At 44.0% G+C, this 21,690-nt stretch overlaps 1 protein-coding gene across 1 annotated transcript; it reads left to right on the top strand.

Moving 5' to 3' along the window:
* Positions 1–456: 456 nt before the first annotated feature.
* LOC118395050 (cyclic AMP-responsive element-binding protein 3-like protein 3-B) lies at positions 457–12,476 on the top strand. Its single transcript, XM_035788830.1, has 10 exons — positions 457–624; positions 3,813–3,905; positions 4,785–5,061; positions 6,964–7,079; positions 7,854–7,946; positions 8,114–8,220; positions 10,879–10,947; positions 11,201–11,285; positions 11,477–11,573; positions 11,682–12,476. Exons 1-10 carry the CDS (start codon positions 604–606, stop codon positions 11,870–11,872), a joined length of 1,149 nt encoding a protein of 382 aa, XP_035644723.1. The 5' UTR covers positions 457–603; the 3' UTR covers positions 11,873–12,476.
* Positions 12,477–21,690: the final 9,214 nt, after the last annotated feature.

The raw sequence follows: 21,690 nt of genomic DNA, 5'->3' as shown, positions 1-21,690 counted from the left end.
TATACCAGAAAAAAAGTGATGTAATATGTGCAAATAATGGAACAAAAACCCCAAATGGTCACCCTAGTTTTGATTACATTCTACACTCCATGATGGATAAAAGTACCCCTGTGTCAATTACATTAATAAAATATCTAAAATATGAAACATGGAAAGGAAATTAGGAGATAACTAATTCAGATTAAACCAAATTTGATGATTTAAATTAAAATGTGTGTGTGTGTGTGATCCCCCCCCCCCACCAAACACACACACACACACACACACACACACACACACACACACACACACACACACACACACACACACACACACACACACACACACACACACACACACACACACACACACACACACACACACACACACACACACACACACACACACACACACAATCTCAATTCTGCTGAGATTTCAATATGATTGGAATTTCAACTTTGTCCCGTGGAACAGGCTCATACAACAACACACATACTTAGCTACAGGAAACACTCACTGTAATCCCAGCTTGAAATATTCATCAAGGTAGCTATTGACAACTTTTGACCATTCCTGTTGGATATTTACAACTTCTTGCACCAATCTTATTGGAAAGTTGGAATAATGACCCATATCTCAAACAAGGTAAAGATGTGTGGATTTCTTTTTTTTGTGTGTGTTTCTTAGACAGGTGATTGAATTAGATGTGTGCTTTGTCATTCATAGTTTGAAGTGGCTTTCAATGTGAGCTTATTTCACCATAGAGCATTGTGATCATATTAAGACTTAAATAAAAAAAAAACATCCTCATTCGTGGGTTCTATAATGACATACAGACATAGATATTGACCTGTATTATATCAACATTTTCTCTTTGAAAGTATATTTTTGTGACTTATTTTAGTCTTCTCAACCTAGGAACGGGGACGGGGGGGACGGGGACGGGACAGGACATGCCCCACATTCTGAAATAGCATTTTTGTCCGCCCAGTTAAAACATTTTTAAAACTTTATTTAACTAGGCAAGACAGTTAAGAACAAATTCTTATTTACAATGACGGCCTTTATCATTGGAATGTGATCCAAAAATCAGGCTACGGTGTGCTTTAGGACCATGCCTGACGCCACCAAGTGGTCGGATAGGCTGCTTGGAGTGTTTATCCGACTGGAAAATAAGAAAATAATAAAAAAATTATGATTATGTCCCCCCCACTTCTAAAACCAACGTTGCGTATATGTATTGGTGTTATGGAGTGATGTAGTCTACTCTTTATATTTATCTATAGGAAGAGTCAGGATTATTCATTGACTCTGAGTGGTCTCAGGATCCATGTTAACAAGTTTATACTTCTATAGAGGTGCCCTGATCTGTTATTTTTGTGTCTACCTGTCTATTTATTTAATGTCACATTGAGATCAAAGTCTATTTTGCAAGGGAGCACTGCATTACAAAAGCAACAAACAGAAAGTACACAATAAGGAGCTAGTGACACAATTATATCAATCAAGAAGGGAGCACAGGAAACACAAAAATACAATTATAACAAACACCCACATTCCTCTGTGTCTATGGCTCCTGTAAAGAGATTCCCTGTGTCATTTTTGCTATGTGACCCACTTATAGTCAGCAGGCAGGCTCAGAGTCTGGGACAGGCAGAGTGGACAGGCGGGCGGAAAAAGGGTCAGGACAGGCAAGGGTCAAACACCATGAAGACAAGAAAAAGAGAGGCTGGGAAAAGACAGGAGCTGACAGGACAAACGCTGGCAAGCATGACAAACAAGACGAACTGGCACAGACAGAAAACACAGGTATAAATACCTAGAGGATAAGTGGGGAAGATGGGCGACACCTGGAAGGGGTGGAGACAAGCACAAGGACAGGTGAGACAGATCAGGGCATGACAGTACCCCTCCCTCTGGGCGGACCCCTGGTTGACTGGGGTTCCGGTGGTGAAAGTCGGCGATGAAGTCCAGGTCCAATACCACGGGAACCTGCGGAGACTCAACCAGCAGGAATTGGATCATCTCGCTGTGGTTCCCCAACACTTGTAGGTTGACTGGGGGAGGTCTGGTGGGTGACCCGGCCTATAGAGCGCCCATCCAGCACTCTAACATCCATGGGAATGGAGAGGGGTTGAGTGGGGATACCCAGCTCAGATGCCAGGGTAACGTCCATGAGACTCACATCGGTCCACGAGTCGATGAGTACCTGGAGAGACTTGGACTGGTCGCCCCACAGCAGGGTGGCGTGGAGAGGGGGCGAGTAAGGGGAGAAAAACAATAATCTTTCAGACCCACCAGAGTACTCACTCCAACGAATGAGCTAGGTCTCTTGAAGGGACAGGTAGACACAAAATAACCGGCAGTACTGCAATACAGACAACTCTGGGTCAAGTCTGCGTGCACATTCGGCTGGAGACAGCCTAGCCCTGCCGAGCTGCATCGGCTCAGGAAGAGGTGAATCGGCAGTCTTCAGGCTCTGGGAGGGACTCGGGTAAGCTCGGATCCTCTCGGGGATGTAGACGCCGGGGACTTCCGGAGTTCATCGGCTGCAAAGGTGGGATCCCTCAGTGAGTGATTGGGATCGCAATCGGACCTCTTCTCCCTCATACGTTCCCATAGCCAACCATCGATCCGGATGGTTAAAGCAATGAGTGAGTCGAGATCCGTTGGTAGTTCTTGGGCTGCCAGCTCATCTTTTACCTCCTCCGGTAATCCGTGCAGGAACGTGTCCAACAGCGCTTCAGGGTTCCAGGTACCCTCCGCTTCTAGAGTGCGGAACTCCACCGCATAGTCTGCTACACTGAAGGTGTCCTGCCGAAGCTGGAGTAACTTCCGGACAGCCTCTCTCCCGGAAACCAGAGCCTTTAACACCTTTCTCACCTCCGCCACGAATACCTCCAGACTGAGGCAGACGGCGGATTGTTGCTCCCACACCGCCGTGGCCCAGGCGAGTGCCCAACCAGACATCAGCGTAATAATGTACGCTATCTTCGAGCGGTCCGAGGGGAACGAAGAAGGCTGCAGCTCGAAAATGAGGGAGCACTGGGAGAGAAAGGCCCGGTAGGTTCTGGAATCTCCATCATAGCGCTCCGGGGGAGGTATTGGGGGTTCCTGGGAAATCGGGGTGACAGCGCTGCTACCAGCCGGGTTACAGAGGGGCTGGGAGGTTACCGTTGTGGTCGGCTGCCTAGTAGGCAACCTAAGGAATGGCTCCCACAATGCGTCCCAAGGCTAGGTCGTGACGTTCGGCCACGGCCTGGAACCCTTCCATCAGACCGCGAATCAACTCCTCTTGCCTACCAATGGTGGCTCCTTGGGAGGAGATGGCGTTGCGGAGCTGGTCCAAGTCTGCTGGGTCAATCATGGCCAGTTCGTACTATCAGGTATCAAGGTAAGACCCAAGTGCAGACTGTGTGAAGTAACAATGTGTATTGTAACAACAGGGGCAGGCAAACGACAGGTCAAGGCAGGCAGGGGTCGATAGGAGCAAAGGTACAGGATGGCAGCCTCAGGGTCAGGCAGAGTGGTTAGGCGGGCGGGTACAGGGTCAGGGCAGGCAACGGTCAAAAACCAGGAGGACGAATAAAAAGAGAGGCTGGGAAAGACAGGTGCTGGTAAGCTTGACAAATAAGATGAACTGGCACAGACAGACAGAAAAACAGGTATAAACACCCAGAGGATAAGTGGGGCAGATGGGCGACACCTGGAAGGGTTGGGGACAAGCACAAGGCCAGGTGAAACAGATCAGGGCGCAACACCTGGTCAGTTCATATTGTCAGAAAATACTCCTGTCTCGAGTTGTAGCCAATCAGTATGTTTCTCCTCTATAGGGAGGAATTGAATTTATAGATCTCCTGCTCAACCAGTCAGATGGAACCCTCGGTTGCCATGGTAACCAACCCTGGCAAATCACATCACCCGAGGTGAGTGACAACACCATTCCACTTTCTCCTCCAGCCCTTTCCATCAGTAAAAGCACCCTAGAGATGTTGTGACATATCTGAGTTTCTCCTTGTCAGTAAGTAACTAGGACCCATAGTTTTCCTGGTATCAGGTATCAACGTAAGACCCAAGTGCAGACTGTGTGAAGTAACAATGTTGATTGTAACCGGGGCAGGCATATGACAGGTCAAGGGAGGCAGAGTTCAGTAATCCAGAGGTGGAGAAAAGGTACAGGACGGCAGGTAGGCTCAGGCAAGGGTCAAAAGCCAGGAAGACGAGAAAAATAGATTTTACATTCATACTTATGGAAAGTCAGCCACAAATGTAACCAATCTGAATAGGATAATATGCTCAATCCCATGTCTTTTTTTGGTGGTCCATGTTGACCTTGTCCATCTGCCATCATCATCTTTTCCCATTGCCCAATGACAGTTATTGATTGACAGCAGAGACATATATTTATATTTCTAAATATATGACTCTCATTGACAGCTTGTGGGGAGGGGGCATCCTGTTCCCTTCACCAGAACAGTCAGACCTCAATCATAGCAGTTCTTTATCTTTAATGGCCCTCGACAGGGGTATTATCTCTGGCTGATGTATGGGTGTGTATGCGTTTGCGTGCGTGCATGTTGTGTGTGTTTGAGTGATTGCATTATTCCTGAGTGGTTAGTAGGTTTCTGTATAGTAAGATAACCTGTAATCTGTTTGTGTACTGTATGTCTGATGACGTGTCTTTGGTTTTATTGTCCCTCTCTGCATGTATCTCACCCTCTCCACGCACGCACGCACGCACGCACGCACGCACGCACACACACACATACCCACACACGCACACACACACACACAACCTCCTGCAGTCTCTGAGCCAAGACGGTGGCGGTGATGATTTCCTGGATACTCTGTTAGGTGGCACTGACTCATCGTCTGCCCACACCTCCCCCATGTGGCCCTACTCCCCCAGTGACAGTGGCATCAGCGAGGATCCCAACTCTGGCTCCGATCACCTGGACAGCCGTAACCTGCCCTCCAGCCCCCCCTTCCATGCCTTCGACCAAGCCCATCTCCCTAACCTCCACTCTAACCTCACCAGGTCTGCACTGCACTGCCTGGCACCTGATGTCTCCATCGACTTAGGTAATACACACCTCTGGAACAGATGCACAGACAGTTGAAGTCGTAAATTTACATACACTTAGGTTGGAGTCATTAAAACTCATTTTTCAACCACTCCACAAATTTCTTGTTAACAAACTATAGTTTTGGCAAGTCGGTTAGGACATCTACTGCGTAATTTCTACAAGTAATTTTCCAACAATTGTTAACAGATTATTTCACTTATAATTCACTGTATCACTATTCCAGTGGGTCAGAAGTTTACATACACTAAGTTGACTGTGCCTTTAAACAGCTTGGAAAATGTCAGAAAATTATGTCATAGCTTTAGAAGCTTCTGATAAGCTAATTGACATCATTTGAGTCAATTGGAGGTGTACCTGTGGATGTATTTCAAGGCCTACCTTCAAACTCAGTGCCTCTTTGCTTGACATCACAGAAAAATCAAAAGAAATCAGCCATGACCTCAGAAAATAAATTGTAAACCTCCACAAGTCTAGTTCATCCTTGGGAGCAAAAACGCCTGAAGGTACCACGTTCATCTGTACAAACCATAGTACGCAAGTATAAACACGATTGGACCAATCAGCTGTCATATCGCTCAGGAAGGAGACACGTTCGGTCTCCTAGAGATGAACGAACTTTGGTACGAAAAGTGCAAATCAATCCCAGAACAACAGCAAAGGACCTTGTGAAGATGCTGGAAGTAACAGGTACACAAGTGATTTGGTAATACACAAGTGTTGGTATATAATTTTCAAATAGAAATATTGAAATACTTCATGCATTTCAACTCAGGTTTGTTTGGTCCAAGGTGTATTTGAAATGATGTATTTGGAAACAAATATTTTAAAATACTTACAAATTCCTACATTTATTTGATTTGGCCACATTATTTGAAAAATAGTCCAATACAGAGAAACAAATTATTTGTTTATTTGTTATAAATATAAACACACAAATACACATGTATTTGAATCCAGGTTAGGTCCATTCTACAGAGCTGGACTCATTAGAACAGAGCGGACAAGACCAGGCACTAAATCAGACTGGGGGAAAAACAATGATAATATTATTTTCTACACAGAATATCATACAAAATGATTGTCTGATGATCTTCTGAATTTCCTTTCTGATGCAATTCAGTCACATTAAACCATATTTATTTTAGATTGAAATACTGTCAAAAGTACTGTCAAACTGATTTGTAATAGACTGCTATAGCACCAATAAAAAAGTTAACATTGTCCTTTGATTACATCACTTTGAGAAAATGTTGATATCAAAATGGGGTCGTGGGCATAAACGTTTTGGAACCCCTCTCTTAAAAACCTGACCTTAACCACTCGGAATGAATGAATGAATGAAATGAAGCTTAACCCTATCCCTAACCTTAAATGGATAGTTCACCCAAATTACAAAATGGCCAAACAGTAAGTTCAGACTTGCAGAGGAGTGAAAACAAATCAAGGAATCTTAGACAGTTCTCAAAACTCTACTTGTTTGATAATACACCGGCCGATGAAAGGTCGCGCTTCAAACGGTCAGCAATCAGATCTAAAAGTACATCTCCTTTTAACTGTCAACACACACAACATCTCATTGGTCGTACAGAACTATCTATACATTCTCATTGGTGAATGTGACCTTCTCATGGCCATCTTGTGACAGGCATACTGCATCCCCGTGATAATGTCTCCCACCGCTCAGGCCTTCTTAACAAGTTGGGTGTTAAGTAGATCAGAGCTAGCTGTTGGTGCCTGTGGGAGAGCCATTGGATTTGACCAAATATTACAGATTTCCCCGACACACAGTAACGTTAGTAAATAGAATAATGGAATGGAGTAGAATAAAATAGAACACAATCTTGTAACTGTTTTGAGCCCTCAGTAAATCTGGTCCTACGTCTCTCTGTCTCCTCAGATGGATGGGAGTCTGGCCTCTTCCAAGAGAGCAATGGGAATACCCACAACTCCCAGCTGCCCTCTGGTTACCATCTCACTGTCAAGGACCTGCTGCTGTCTGGAATAAGAGAGACGGTGAGTCAGAGGGACAGGGGAGTGGAGCCATCTATTTTGTGAAGTGCACCAGTCCCTCCTGCAGCAAAGCACCCCCACAACATGATGCTGCCTCCCCCGTGTGTCACGCCCGTCATTCAAGGATTGATTAGCACTTTTTGCACCAAAGTACGTTCATCTCTAGGAGACAGAACGCGTCTCCTTCCTGAGCGGTATGATGGCTGAAGCTTCTAAAGCCATTTCTGGAATTTTCCAAGCTGTTTAAAGGCACAGTCAACTTAGTGTATGCAAACTTTGTACCCACTGGATTAGTGATACATTGAATTATAAGTGAAATAATCTGTCTGTAAACAATTGTTGGAAAAATGATCTGTGTCATGAACAAAGTAGATGTCCTAACCGACTTGCCAAAACTATAGATTGTTAACAAGAAATGTGTGGAGTGGTTGAAAAATGTGTTTTAATGAATCCAACCTAAGTGTATGTAAACTTCCGACTTCAACTGTATGTATCAATTATGAGCTAAATGATCATAGACATGGTATAAGTCAAAACACCTCAAAACAAGACATGGTATCAAGAACAAGATTCAACTAGCTGAAACAAGCCACTCCCCGTATGGCAGCTTCTCACTGTTGCTAGCTATCTGACCGTTCGTAATCATAACAACACAGGTCCTTCTACCCCTGCAATGCGTGCACATCATTTTCGGGATGTTGTCAGACAACCCGTTTATGTGACTGTCTGAAGCCTTGCAGTAATCGTTGTGTCTTCCTATTCTCCTGTGACTCCCAGAATTCCCTGCAGGAGGTGGTCCTTAACGAGGATGAGAAGAAGCTGCTGGCTAAAGAGGGTGTCCACCTGCCCAGCCAACTGCCCTTTACTAAGGTAGGCTACCACTGGCCCTAATGTCCACCTGGCCAGCCAACCATCCCTGTTTGGTACAATTTAACTTTAAAAAAAACTTTTGTACTCTTTCACTTTAACCAACTCTAATCATCTCTGTCTTCATTCGCTCACTCTCTCTGCTGTCTGACTATGTTCTCCTGGATCAGTACGAGGAGAGGGTCCTGAAGAAGATCCGCAGGAAGATCCGCAACAAGCAGTCGGCCCAGGAGAGCAGGAAGAAGAAGAGGGAGTACGTAGATGGTCTGGAGGGCAGGTATGGACCAAAAGCAATGTAGCCCAGTTGGTGGTCCAATGCACCAGTAATTATCCAATCAAATGTTATTTATCACATCCGCCAAATACAACAGGAGTAGACTTTACCGTGAAATGCTTACTTACAAGTGCTTAATCAACAATACAGAATTTTCTAAGTAAGAAAATATTTGCTAATAAAATAAAGAAGAATTTAATAAAATAAGTAAATAAAAGTGACACAAGAAAATAACAATAATGAGGCTATACACAACAGGGCGTACCGATACTGAGTCAATGTGAGGGGGTACAGGTTAGTCGAGGTAATTGAGGTTAATATGTACATGTAGGTAGGGGTAAAATGACTAGCATAGAGTAAGTAGGGGTAAAATTACTAGCATAGATAATAAACAGCGAGTAGCAGCACCGTAAAAAAGGGGTCATTGTTAAGCAGTCTTATGGCTTTGGGGTAGAACCTGTTAAGGAGCCTTTTGGACCTAGACTTGGCGCTCCGGTACCGCTTGCCGTGAGGTAGCAGAGAGAACAGTCTATGACTGGCTGGAGTCTTTGACCATTTTTAGGGCCTTCCTCTGACACCGCCTGGTGTAGAGGTCCTGGATGGCATGGATGGATGGCTTGTCCCCAGTGATGTACTGGGCCGTACACACTACCCTCTGTAGCACCTTGCAGTCAGATGATGAGCAGTTGCCATACCAAGTGGTGATGCAACCAGGATGCTCACAAAGGTGCAGCTGTAGAACTTTTTGAGGATCTGAGGACCCATACCAGATATTTTCAGTCTCCTGGGGGGGAATAGGAGTTGTTGTGCCATCTTCACGACTGTCTTGGTGTGATGGACCATGATAGTTTGTTGGTGATGTGTACACCAAGGAACTTGGTCTCGACCTGCTCCACTACAGCCCCCTTGATGTGAATGGGGGCATGCTCGGCCCTCCTTTTCCTGTAGTCCAAGATCAGCTCCTTTGTCTTGCTCACGTTGAGGAAGAGGTTGTTGTCCTGGCACCACACTGCCAGGTCTCTGACCTCCTCCCTATAGGCTGTCTCATCGATGTCGGTGATCAGGCCTACCACCATTGTGTTGTCGGCAAACGTATTGATGTTGTTGGAGTCGTGTGAGGCCACGTAGTCATGGGTGAACAGCGAGTACAGGAGGGGACTAAGCACACACTCGATGGGCACCCGTGTTTTTTATCAGCATGGCAGATGTGTTGTTGCCTACCCTTATCACCTGGGGGAGGCACGTCAGGAAGTCCAGGATCCAGTTGCAGAGGGAGGTGTTTAGTACAAAGGTCCTTAGCTTAGTGATGTGCTTTGAGGGCACTATGGTGTTGAACGCTGATCTGTAGTCAACGAACAGCATTCTTACGTAGGTGTCACTTTTGTCCAGGTGGAAAAGGGCAGTGTGGAGTGCAATAGAGATGGGGTCATCTGTGGATCTGTTGGGGTATCCAAATTGTAGTGGGTCTAGGGTTTCTGGGATGATTGTGTTGATGTGAGCCATGACCAGCCTTTTAAAGCACTTCATGGCTACAGACGTGAGTGCTACAGGGCGGTAGTCATTTAGGCAGGTTACCTTGGCATTCTTTGGCACAGGGACTATGGCGGTCTGCTTGAAACATGTAGGTATTACAGACTCGGTCAGGGAGAGTTTGAAAATGTCAGTGAAGACACTTGTCAGTTGGTCAGTGCATGCTCTGAGTACGCGTCTTGGTAATCCGTCTGACCCTGCGGCCTTGTGAATTTTGACCTGTTTAAAGGTCTTACTCACATTGAATACGGAGAGCGTGATCACACAGTTGTCCGGAACAGCTGGCTCTCTCATTCATGGTTCAGTTTTGCTTGCCTCGAAGCGAGCATAGAAGGCATTTAGCTCGTCTGGTAGGCTTGCGTTACTGGGCAGCTCGTGGCTGGGTTTCCCTTTGTAATCCGTAATAGTTTGCCAGCCCTGCCACATCCGACGAGCATCAGAGCCAGTAGTAAGATTCAATCTTAGTCCTGTATTGACGCTTTGCCTGTTTGATGGTTTGCAGGAGGGCATAGCGGGATTTCTTATAAGCGTCCAGAATAGTGTCATGCTCCTTGAAAGCGGCAGCTCTAGCCTTTAGCTCAGTGCGGACGTTACCTGTTGTCCATGGCTTCTGGTTGGGCAATGTACGTACGGTCACTGTGGGGACGATGCCATCGATGCACATATTGATGAAGCCGGTGACTGATGTGGTATACTTCTTAATGCCATCGGATGAATCCCGGAACATATTCCAGTCTCTGCTAGTAAAACAGTCCTGTAGCTTAGCATTTGCGTCATCTGACCACTTCCATATTGAGCGAGTCACTGGTACTTCCTGCTTGATTTTTTGCTTGTACGCAGGAATCAGGAGGATAAAATTACGGTCGGATTTGCCAAATAGAGGCCATGGGAGAGCTCATGGAGTTAAGGTGGTCTAAAGTTTTTTCCCCCGTTGGTTGCACGTGACATGCTGATAGAAATGAGGTTAAACGGATTTAAGTTTTCCTGCATTAAAGTCCTCGGCCATTAGGAGCGCCGCTTCTGGGTTAGCATTGTCTTGTTTGATTATGGCCTTATACAGCTCGTTGATTGCGGTATTGTAATCTATAAAAAGTTTGTGAACTGATGGAGTGTCTCTCTCTGCCCTGGCAGGATGGATGCCTGTAGTAAACACAACCTGGCGCTACAGAGGAAAGTCCACCAACTGGAGGAAACCAACACGTAAGGCATTAAACAGCTTGTTTACAAGGGAGACCTGTTCAAGGCTCCTCCCCTTAACTCTTCCTCCTTCCTTCCTCTTCTCTTCTTCCCCTTCGCCTCTACTCTCTCCTTCTTTCCTTCCTCCCCTACAATCTCCTTCCTTCTTTCCTGTCTTGAATGGAATGCTTTGAATCATCTCTATTTGACTATACAGCTCATTATCCTCTCTCGTGTCTCTTCATGTACTGAATCCTCTCTGTGTGTGGTACTGCAGTTCTCTGTTGGAGCAGCTGGCCAGGCTACACATTCTTCTACCTAATGGCTCCAGTAAGACTGCCCAGAAAGCGACCTGCATCCTGGTATGGAATATACACAAAGAGCAGGATCACATAAGAAATAGGTCACTGCGGTGGTTGCTGGGCTGTTACCAAGTCTGTGATTGAATACTCAGGCCTTGTGATTGAATACTTAGATCCACAGTTGAACACTATATAAATAAAATGGGTCGAGCAGCAGTTCATGCTCTCCCTCCCTCTCTTTTTCTCTATAGGTGCTGCTTCTCTCTTTCTCTCTCCTCCTCTCTCCCAGTCTGCTGCCTGACCCACACAACCATGTCAGCCAGGAGGGAGACTTCAGCAAGGATAGGGGTTAGTGTGAAAATACACACACACAGACACACAAACACAGACCTATGCGTGCACACACGCCTTACTATCTGACTATACGGCTCACCTCTCTGTTTCGCTCTGTCTCAGAGAGATCTCGTTCCCTGCTGGCGGTGGTGGACACAGAGATATCACCCCCATCTGTCTTCTCAGTGGCTGGGTGGGTGGAGGCCCTGTCAACCCTGGTGGGGAAGCTCCGACTCAGGCCAGAGTACGCCGACTCAGACCCCCAAACCAACCACAACCATGACCACAACTATGACTACAACCACAGCCTCTGACTACACTATCGCAAATGCAATCTCAACCACGCAGATACGGAGCTCCTTCCTAACCAACACCACTGACTTCCTACTCAATCACTAGGCTACTGTAGCACCACCAGCTCTAATACACTTGATTCAGCTAATTAAGGTATTGATCAGTGAGTGATGAGTTAAAACGCATTGTTAGCTCCCCAGGACCAGGGTTGGTGGCCACTGCCTTAGAGAACCGTACTGCTGTGTATTAAACAGTTGATGGGATCAACTGAGCCTCTGTACCCAACCTGAAATCAGAGCCATAAGTAGGACATTTTACAAAAATGTGTGTACCTCCATTTAGTATGATATGTAATGTTACGTTACATAACAGATCATACTAAATGGAGGGACACAAAGAAATGTCCCAAATCATATGAATTGCCCTGAGGCTAGGTTGCTGAACCCTAATAGGTGGGGTAATGCATTATAGATATCATGTAATATATTGATTTACTGAATAATGTGGCTATTGAACAATATTCACCTACTTGGTTTTTTACTTACTTGACTTACTGTATTTTCATAGAATTTCTTATTTAAAGTTTCATTGACAAACTCAATAAAAAAGTATTATTAAAAAGGATTCCCTTACACTGCATCAGTCTGTAGGACATGTTTGTTTTCCATGTAGTCATGGGAAAGGTGTAAATGTAGTTATTTTATATTTGTGTATTTGTTTACGAAGCAGAGCTGTGATTTGCCTAATGTCCCTATAATACAGACAAGCAGAGAAAAACAATGTGCTTGACAGGGAACACTTGGGTGCTTCTCAGTGTGTTTTTTTATTTAATTACATTTTTTATTTCACCTTTATTTAACCAGGGAGGCTAGTTGAGAACAAGTTCTCATTTGCAACTGCGACCTGGAAAAGATAAAGCAAAGCAGTTCGACACATACAACAACACAGAGTTACACATGGAATAAACAAACATACAATCAATAATACAGAAGAAAAATCTATATTCCCCATGTGCAAATGAGGTAGGATAAGAGAGGTAAGGCAATGAATATGCCATGGTGGCGAAGTAATTACAATATAGCAATTAAACACTGGAATGGTGGAATGTGCAGAAGATGAAAGTGCAAGTACAGATACTGTGGTGCAAAGGAGCAAGATAAATAAATAAATACAGTATGGGGATGAGGTAGATTGGATGGGCTATTTACAGATGAGCTATGTACAGGTGCAGTGATCTGTGAGCTGCTCTGACAGCTGGTGCTTAAAGCTAGTGAGGGAGGTAAGAGTCTCCAGCTTTTTTTTTTTTAAGAATATGGTTTAAAAATACCTTAAATGGCTTTGTATAGCTTTCCTTATCTTATAATAATCCAAATAAACATTTGTTGCAGGTACGTGAAATTATGTTATAATGTTTTTGTTTTCAACGTGAATATGAGTATGCAGCTATGATAGTCTTAAATCAATGAGAATACAGCACCAGCGACAAATTGGTCTACGGCGGGATGAAGTAAATCTTTAAACAAACCCTAGCAAGTGTCAAAACTACTGAATATGCGAGAACAGGGGAGCCTGGGGGATAAGAGAACTATCAGGTTTCAGGTAAGATCCAAATGCAGACTTTGTTGAAGTAACCAAGTTTATTACAGTAACAGGGACAGGCAAACAACAGTTCAATGCAGGCAGGGGTTGATTCTCCAGAGTTGAGGGCAATGGTACAGGACGGCAGGCAGGCTCAGGGTCAGGCAGAGAGGTAAGGCAGGCGGGCTCAGAGTCAGGACAGGCAAGGGTCCAAACCAGGAGGGCAAGAAACAGATCGACTGGGGAAAAGCAGGAGCTGAGACAAAACGCTGGTTGACTTGACAAACAAGACGAACTGGCAACAGACAAACAGAAAACACAGGTATAAGTACCCAGGGGATAATGGGGAAGATGGGCGACACCTGGAGGGGGTGGAGACAAGCACAAGGACAGGTGAAACAGATCAGGGCGTGACAAGAACACAACGAAAGAATATCAAAAGCAGAAGATTTCAAAAGCGCACAATGATACCATAGCCTCAAAACAATTACATCCACAGTTGATTTCAGAATGCAATAATTCATCAACCTGCTGTACTGCACATATTGCAACTTGAGCACTGTGAATAGAGATGAAGGGATTTCAGAGCTCAGCCAGGTTTGTCAAAGTATTATTATTGAAGGCCAACCATCACTGCTATTCACTTATTTATTTATCTATCTATATCTAGCCTTCATTAGGTCAGGTGCAGATCTTATATATATTTTATATATATACAGTACCAGTCAAAAGTTTGGACACACCTACTGATTCAAGGGTTTCTCTTTATTTTTTACTATTTTCTACATTGTAGAATAATAGTTAAGACATCAAATCTATGAAATAACACACATGTAATCATGTAGAAAGCAAAAAAGTGTTAAAAATCCCCAATATATTTTATATTTAAGATTCTTCAAAGTAGCTACCCTTTGCCACGATTACAGCTTTGCACACTCTTGGCATTCTCTCAACCAACTTCACCTGGAATGCTTTTCCAACAGTCTTGAAGGACTTCCCACATATGCTGAGCACTTGTTGGCTGCTTTTCCTTCACTCATGGGCCAACTCATCCCAAACCATCTCAATTGGACTGAGGTCGGGTGATTGTGGAGGCCAGGTCATCTTATGCAGCACTCCATCACTCTCCTTCTTGGCCAAATAGTCCTTTACATTTACATTACATTACATTTAAGTCATTTAGCAGACGCTTTTATCCAGAGCGACTTACACACCCTGGAGGTGTGTTGCGTCATTTTCCTGTTGAAAAACAAATGGAAATCCCACTAAGTCCTTACCAGATGGGATGGCGTATCGCTGCAGAATGCTGTGGTAGCCATGCTGATTGTGTGCATTGAATTCTAAATATACCACTGACAGTGTCACCAGCAATGCACCCCCACACCATCACACCTCCCCCTCCATTCTTCATGGTGGGAACCACACATGCAGAGATCCTCAGTTCACCTACTCTGCATCTCACAAAGACACGGCAGTTGGAACCAAAAATCACAAATTGGGATTCATCAGACCAAAGGAAAGATTCCCACTGGTCTAATGTCCATTGCTCGTGTTTCTTGGCCCAAGCAAGACTCTTCTTCTTATTGGTGTCTTATAGTAGTGGTTTCTTTGCAGCAATTCAACCCTGAAGGCCTGATTCACGCAATCTCCTCTGAACAGTTAATGTTGAGATGTGTCTGTTACTTGAACTCTGTGAAGCTTTATTTGTGAAATTTCTGAGGCTGGTAACTCTAATGAAGTTATCCTCTGCATCAGAGGTAACTCTGGGTCTTCCTTTCCAGTGGCGGTCCTCATGAGAACCAGTTTCATCATAGCGCTTGATGGTTTTTGCGACTGCACTTGAAGAAACTTTCAAAATTTTCGAACTTTTTCAGATTGACTGACCTTCATGTCTTAAAAGTAATGATGGACTGTCGTTTCTCTTTGCTTATTTCAGCTGTTCTTGCCATAATATGGACTTGGTATTTTACCAAATAGGGCTATATTCTGTATACAACACAACTGATTGGCTCAAACACATTAAAAGGAAATAAATTCCACAAATGTACTTTTAACAAGGCACACCTGTTAATTGAAATGCATTCCAGGTGAACCTCATGAAGAGAAGGTCAAGAGTGTGCAAAGCTGTCATCAAGGCAAAGGGTGGCTACTTTGAAGAATCTCAAATATAAAGTATATTTTGATTTGTTTAACACTTTTTTGGTTACTACAACATTCCATATGTGTTATTTCATAGTTTTGATGTCTTTATTATTATTCTACAATGGAGAACATAGTAAAAATAAAGAAAAACCCTTGAAGGAGTAGGTGTGTCCAAACTTTTGACTGGTACTGCATTTGTATGGCAATTCGAAACTGTGATTTTGTTGAGATTTGATGGTCCAAATTTCTCACTACATGTCTGCTGCAAAGAGACAAAAGAGCATGTGAAAATGAGTTCCAGTCAGGGAAATAAAAGTGATGAAAGTTTGTTGGCTCACTATTTGAAAACATGTTTGCATTAATTAAAAAGAAGATTGAGAACAAGCTATAGGATGAAAAATCATTTAGCTTTTTCAGCTCAGGTACAGCCAGCCAACTAGCACTAGCTAACGCTACCTAGTCGCAAAAATATATACACTACTTGACTAAAAGTATGTGGACAACTGCTCGTTGGACATCTCATTCCAAAATCATGGGCATTAATATGGAGTTGGTCTCTCCTTTGCTGCTATAACAACCTCTACTCTTCTGGGAAGGCTTCCACTAGATGTTGGGAAATTGCACTGGGACCTGCTGAGGTCAGGAACTGATGTTGGGCAATTAGACCTGGCTTACTACAGTCGGTGTTCCAATTAATCTCAACGGTGTTCGATGGGGTTGTGGTCAGGGCTCTGTGCAGGCCAGTCAAGTTCTTGTAATAACAGGGAAGGGCCTTCCCCAAACTGTTGCCACAAAGTTGGAAGCACAAAATTGTCTAGAATGTCATTGTATAATGTAGCATTAAGAATTCCCTTCACTGGAACTAAGGGGCCTAGTCCGAACCATGAAAAACATTCCCAGACCATTATTCTTCCTCTGCCAAACTTTACAGTTGGCACTATGTATTGGGCCAGGCAGCGTTCTCCTGGCATCCACCAAACCCAGATTTGTCCGTCGGACTGCCAGATGGTGAAGTGTGATTCCAATGTAAGAATTGTTTTTGCCCGCTTTGAGGACAATACAGTGCCACTGACACTGCCCGCAACTAAAACATGCGGACTCTCCTTCACTGCAGCCGATGTGAGGAAAACATTTAAACGTGTCAACCCTCGCAAGGCTGCAGGCCCAGACGGCATCCCCAGCCGCGCCCTCAGAGCATGCGCAGACCAGCTGGCTGGTGTGTTTACGGACATATTCAATCAATCCCTATCCCAGTCTGTTGTTCCCACATGCTTCAAGAGGGCCACCATTGTTCCTGTTCCCAAGAAAGCTAAGGTAGCTGAGCTAAACGACTACCGCCCCGTAGCACTCACTTCCGTCATCATGAAGTGCTTTGAGAGACTAGTCAAGGACCATATCACCTCCACCCTACCTGACACCCTAGACCCACTACAATTTGCTTACCGCCCAATTTTTCAGTTTTTGATTTGTTAAAAAAGTTTGAAATATCCAATAAATGTCGTTCCACTTCATGATTGTGTCCCACTTGTTGTTGATTCTTCACAAAAAAATACAGTTTTATATCTTTATGTTTGAACCCTGAAATGTGGCAAAAGGTCGCAAAGTTCAAGGGGGCCGAATACTTTCGCAAGGCACTGTATATACTGCACTAAATACCATCTACTGTATCTTGCCTATGCCGCTCTGTACCATCACTCATTCATATATCTTATGTACATATTCTTTATCCCCTTACACTTGTGTCTATATGGTAGTAGTTTTGGAATTGTTAGCTAGATTACTTGTTGGTTATTACTGCATTGTCGGAACTAGAAGCACAAGCATTTCGCTACACTCGCACTAACATCTGCTAACCATGTGTATGTGACAAATAAAATTGGATTTGATTTGATTCATCACTCTAAAGAAAGTGTTTCCACTGCTCCAGAGTCCAATGGCGGCAAGCTTTACACAACTGCAGCTGATGCTTGGCATTGCACATGGTGATCTTAGGCTTGAGTGCGGCTGCTCGGCCATGGAAACCCATTTCATGAAGCTCCCGACAAACAGTTCCGTTGCTGACGTTGCTTCCAGAGGCAGTTTGGAACTCGGTAGTGAGTGTTGCAACCGAGGACAGACCATTTTTGTGCTCTTCAGCACTAGGCGGTCCCGTTCTGTGAGCTTGTGAGGCCTACCACTTTGCGGCTGAGCCGTTGTTGCTCCTAGACGTTTCCACTTCACAATAAAAGCACTTACAGTTGACCGGGGCAGCTCTACTAAGGGCAGAAATTTGATTAACTGACTTGTTGGAAAGGTGGTATCCTATGACAGTGCCACGTTGAAAGTCACTGAGCTCTTCAGTACAGGACATTCTACTGCCAATTTTTGTCTATGGAGATTGCATGGCTGTGTGCTTGATTTTATACACCTGTCAACGGGTGTGGCTGAAATAGCCGAATCCATTAATTTGACGCGGTGTCCACAAACTCAGCAAAAAAAGAAACTCCCTCTCACTGTCAACTGCATTTATTTTCAGCAAACTTAACATGTGTAAATGTTTGTATGAACATAACAAGATTCAACAACTGAGACATAAACTGAACAAGTGACAGACACAGACATGTGACTAACAGAAATTGAATAATGTGTCCCTGAACAAAGGAGGGGTCAAAATCAAAAGTAACAGTCAGTATCTGGTGCATTTCACTACACTCGCATTAACATCTGCTAACCATGTGTATGTGACAAATAAAATTTGATTTATAACAAATACAATTTTATTTATTTAATGCAGCCACCAGCTGCATTAAGTACTGCAGTGCATCTCCCCCTCACCGACTGCGCCAGATTTGCCATTTCTTGCAGTGAGATGTTACCCCATTCTTCCACCAAGTCACCTGCAAGTTCCCGGACATTTCTGGGGGGAATGGCCCTAGCCCTCACCCTCTGATCCAACAAACGTGCTAGCCCTCACCCTTCGTCCCAGACGTGCTCAATGGGATTGAGATCCGGGCTCTTCACTGGCCATAGCAGAACACTGACATCCCTGTCTTGCAAGAAATCACGCACAGAACGAGAAATACGGTTGGTGGCATTGTCATGCTGGAGGGTCATGTCAGGGTACCACATGAGGGAGGAGGATGTCTTCCCTGTAACGCACAGCGTTGAGATTGTCTGCAATGACAACAAGCTCAGTCCGATGATGCTGTGACACACCACCCCAGACCATGACGGACCCTCCACCTCCAAATCGATCAGGCTCCAGAGTACAGGCCTCGGTGTAACGCTCATTCCTTCGACGATAAACGCGAATCCGACCATCACCCCTGGTGAGACAAAACCGCGACTCTTCAGTGAAGAGCACTTTTTGCCAGTCCTGTCTGGTCCAGCGACAGTGGGTTTGTGCCCATAGGCAACGTTGTTAACAGCGATTTCTGGTGAGGACTTGCCTTACAACAGGCCTACAAGCCCTCAGTCCATCCTCTCTCAGTCTATTGCGAACAGTCTGAGCACTGATGGAGGTATTGTGCGTTCCTGGTGTAACTCGGGCAGTTGTTGTTGCCATCCTGTACCTGTCCTTGCAGGTGTGATGTACCTGTCCTCCAGGTGTGATGTTCAGATGTACCGATCCTGTGCAGGTGTTGTTACACGTGGTCTGTCACTGCGAGGATGATCAGCTGTCCGTCGTGTCTCCCTGTAGCGCTGTCTTAGGCGCCTCACAGTATGGACATTGCAATTTATTGCCCTGGCCACATCTGCAGTCCTCATTCCTCCTTGCAGCATGCCTAAGGCACATTCACGCAGATGAGCAGGGACCCTGGGCATCTTTCTTTGGTGTTTTTTCAGAGTCAGTAGAAAGGCCTCTTTGGTGTCCTAAGTTTTCATAACTGTGACCTTAATTGCCTACCATCTGTAAGCTGTTAGTGTCTTAATGACCGTTCCACAGGTGCATGTTCATTAATTGTTTATGGTTCATTGAACAAGCATGGGAAACAGTGTTTAAACCCTGTGCAATGAAGATCTGTGAAGGTATTTGGATTTTTTACTAATTATCTTTGAAAGACAGTGTCCTGAAAAAGGGACGATTCCTTTTTTGCTGAGTTTTCTTCTGTCTATTTACAAATCGATACTTGGAGTCACATAATAATATCGTCCAAACATAATATTGCGATATGTACCTATATCCATTTTTTCCCCCACATCACTAGTAGAAAGCACCGAGATCAAATCACGGTCCACAGCTCTAGGGGACTGAGAGAGGAGGATATCTACCTTCAATCTAGTCCAATATTAAAACAAACAGCATCAGGCTGAGGAGGGGGAGATTAAAAGTGATGTGAGACGTGAGTTACTCCCATGCAATGTAGAGAGAGCGCTTTCAGTTTGAGAAAAGCATAAAGCTTATAAATGATAACATAACTGACATAACTGATGATGATAATCATCAATACATTATCATTATGCTGATTTGATTCAATGCATTTTTATGACATCATCTTGAATATGCATTTTTATACATTAAAATGAACTGTAAATGTTTCTTTTTCTGCACCAGTAATAGCAGCAGAGCACGAATGATAAGATTGTGGTGGTTTGTCAGATAATCTTAGCCTTTTTTATTCCAACCAGAAAAAGGCATGTACTTGTGATGAAAACAGCAATTGAAACATAGGGTATTTTCAGAAGAACTGTGGTGAAGATGATTGCACTGAACTGGAATGCTAAGTGTGTCTGTGTGGGTATAACCATTATTATCAAGTCGAGAGAAGAGTGGCATCCTATGTCTGGAGAGATGAAGGTTGTTTCAGGAAATAAACACCACTTACAGTAGAGGTTAGTGATAAGGTTTAACAATGACGCACATATTTAACAATGTAAAATTAGGTTTACAGGATCCCCAGGGAAACAGGTTTTAGAAGAAATAAAATAATATGTAGTATGTACAGTATATGTAAATGTATAAGTATTAAGTAATGTATTTATGTAATGTAAATGTTTATATAATGAAAATGTAAATGTTATATACAATTAATGGAGATCAGAGCTGTCCATTCAGCAGCACCACCACCACAAGGGCTTAACATTTCAGGACCCTGGACAGCTCCTTCTGCCCAATATCTTCAAACAGTAGGGAACTGCAGTGGTTACCAACCAACCATGGTCCTAAAGAACTACAGAGTGTGCAGGCTTTTGTTTCAGCCCAGCACTTTACTAACCAACCAACCATGGTCCTAAAGAACTACAGAGTGTGCAGGCTTTTGTTTCATCCCAACACTAACACAAGTGACATAACTTCTATATTTATGAACAAGTCGAATCAACACGATAAGTTGAATCAGGTTTGGGGTTCAGGAGGTGAGACAACACTTTCAAGACAAAGGTAAACGGAAACCATATTATATGCCTAATATGTGTTCTGAAGATGAATTCTGCATACACAGATAATGTGATGTGCAGTCAAGCAAACACTCCTCTAAACTCTAATTCCACAACACACCTCATCTTCCAGCCTCATTTGCTTATCTGCTGAGGTTACCATGACGCCAACAGAGAAGGTCTGTATTGACTTGGGCCTTATCGTGTAGTGCTGCCACCTGTGACTAATGTTTATGAACTATGGAACATACATAACACAAAATGGAAACAGAGCGGTAAGTGAGAGCATCATGCATTCACTGGTATTTCATTTAAAAGCATAAATTAGAAAGTTATCTGATGGGTGGTAATTTGTGTGATGATTACATGTCAATATTTCACCACATCACAGTCAGACAGACCTCACTGGATGGCAAGTATTGTGTAAATTGATTTGTGTTTGAAAGCTCCACATTGACTCCCTTAAAGCAACCTCGGATATCTAATAAACAGCCACTCTACGTCTCTGCTACTGCACTGAAATCGCCTGAAAACAACAGCAGCTGTGTGAAGTAGCCATGGCAACGTCCTATATCCACACTGCCTTAGACAATGGCACATTCCCTATCAAATCACACTGTGTTTACTTCCTGGACCAGAATGAGTTGAAGTGCTTTTCTCTATATGGGGAATGAAAAAGCACTTAAATCTATAACCTGCATGGTGAACCAACTAAATAGGCTTTCAGAAGCTCTTACCCTTCTAGATAGGGAGAAGATATGGA

Source organism: Oncorhynchus keta, chromosome 15 (genome assembly GCF_023373465.1).
Source record: "Oncorhynchus keta strain PuntledgeMale-10-30-2019 chromosome 15, Oket_V2, whole genome shotgun sequence".
Taxonomy (NCBI): domain Eukaryota; kingdom Metazoa; phylum Chordata; class Actinopteri; order Salmoniformes; family Salmonidae; genus Oncorhynchus; species Oncorhynchus keta.
This window is presented reverse-complemented; position numbering and strand designations above follow the sequence as displayed.

Coding starts and splice junctions, on each gene's coding strand:
- LOC118395050 (XM_035788830.1), top strand. CDS start 604: ATGACCCATATCTCAAACAAG. Junction 625..3,812: donor TGACCCATATCTCAAACAAG/GTAAAGATGTGT, acceptor TCTCCTCTATAG/GGAGGAATTGAATTTATAGA. Junction 3,906..4,784: donor GGCAAATCACATCACCCGAG/GTGAGTGACAAC, acceptor AACCTCCTGCAG/TCTCTGAGCCAAGACGGTGG.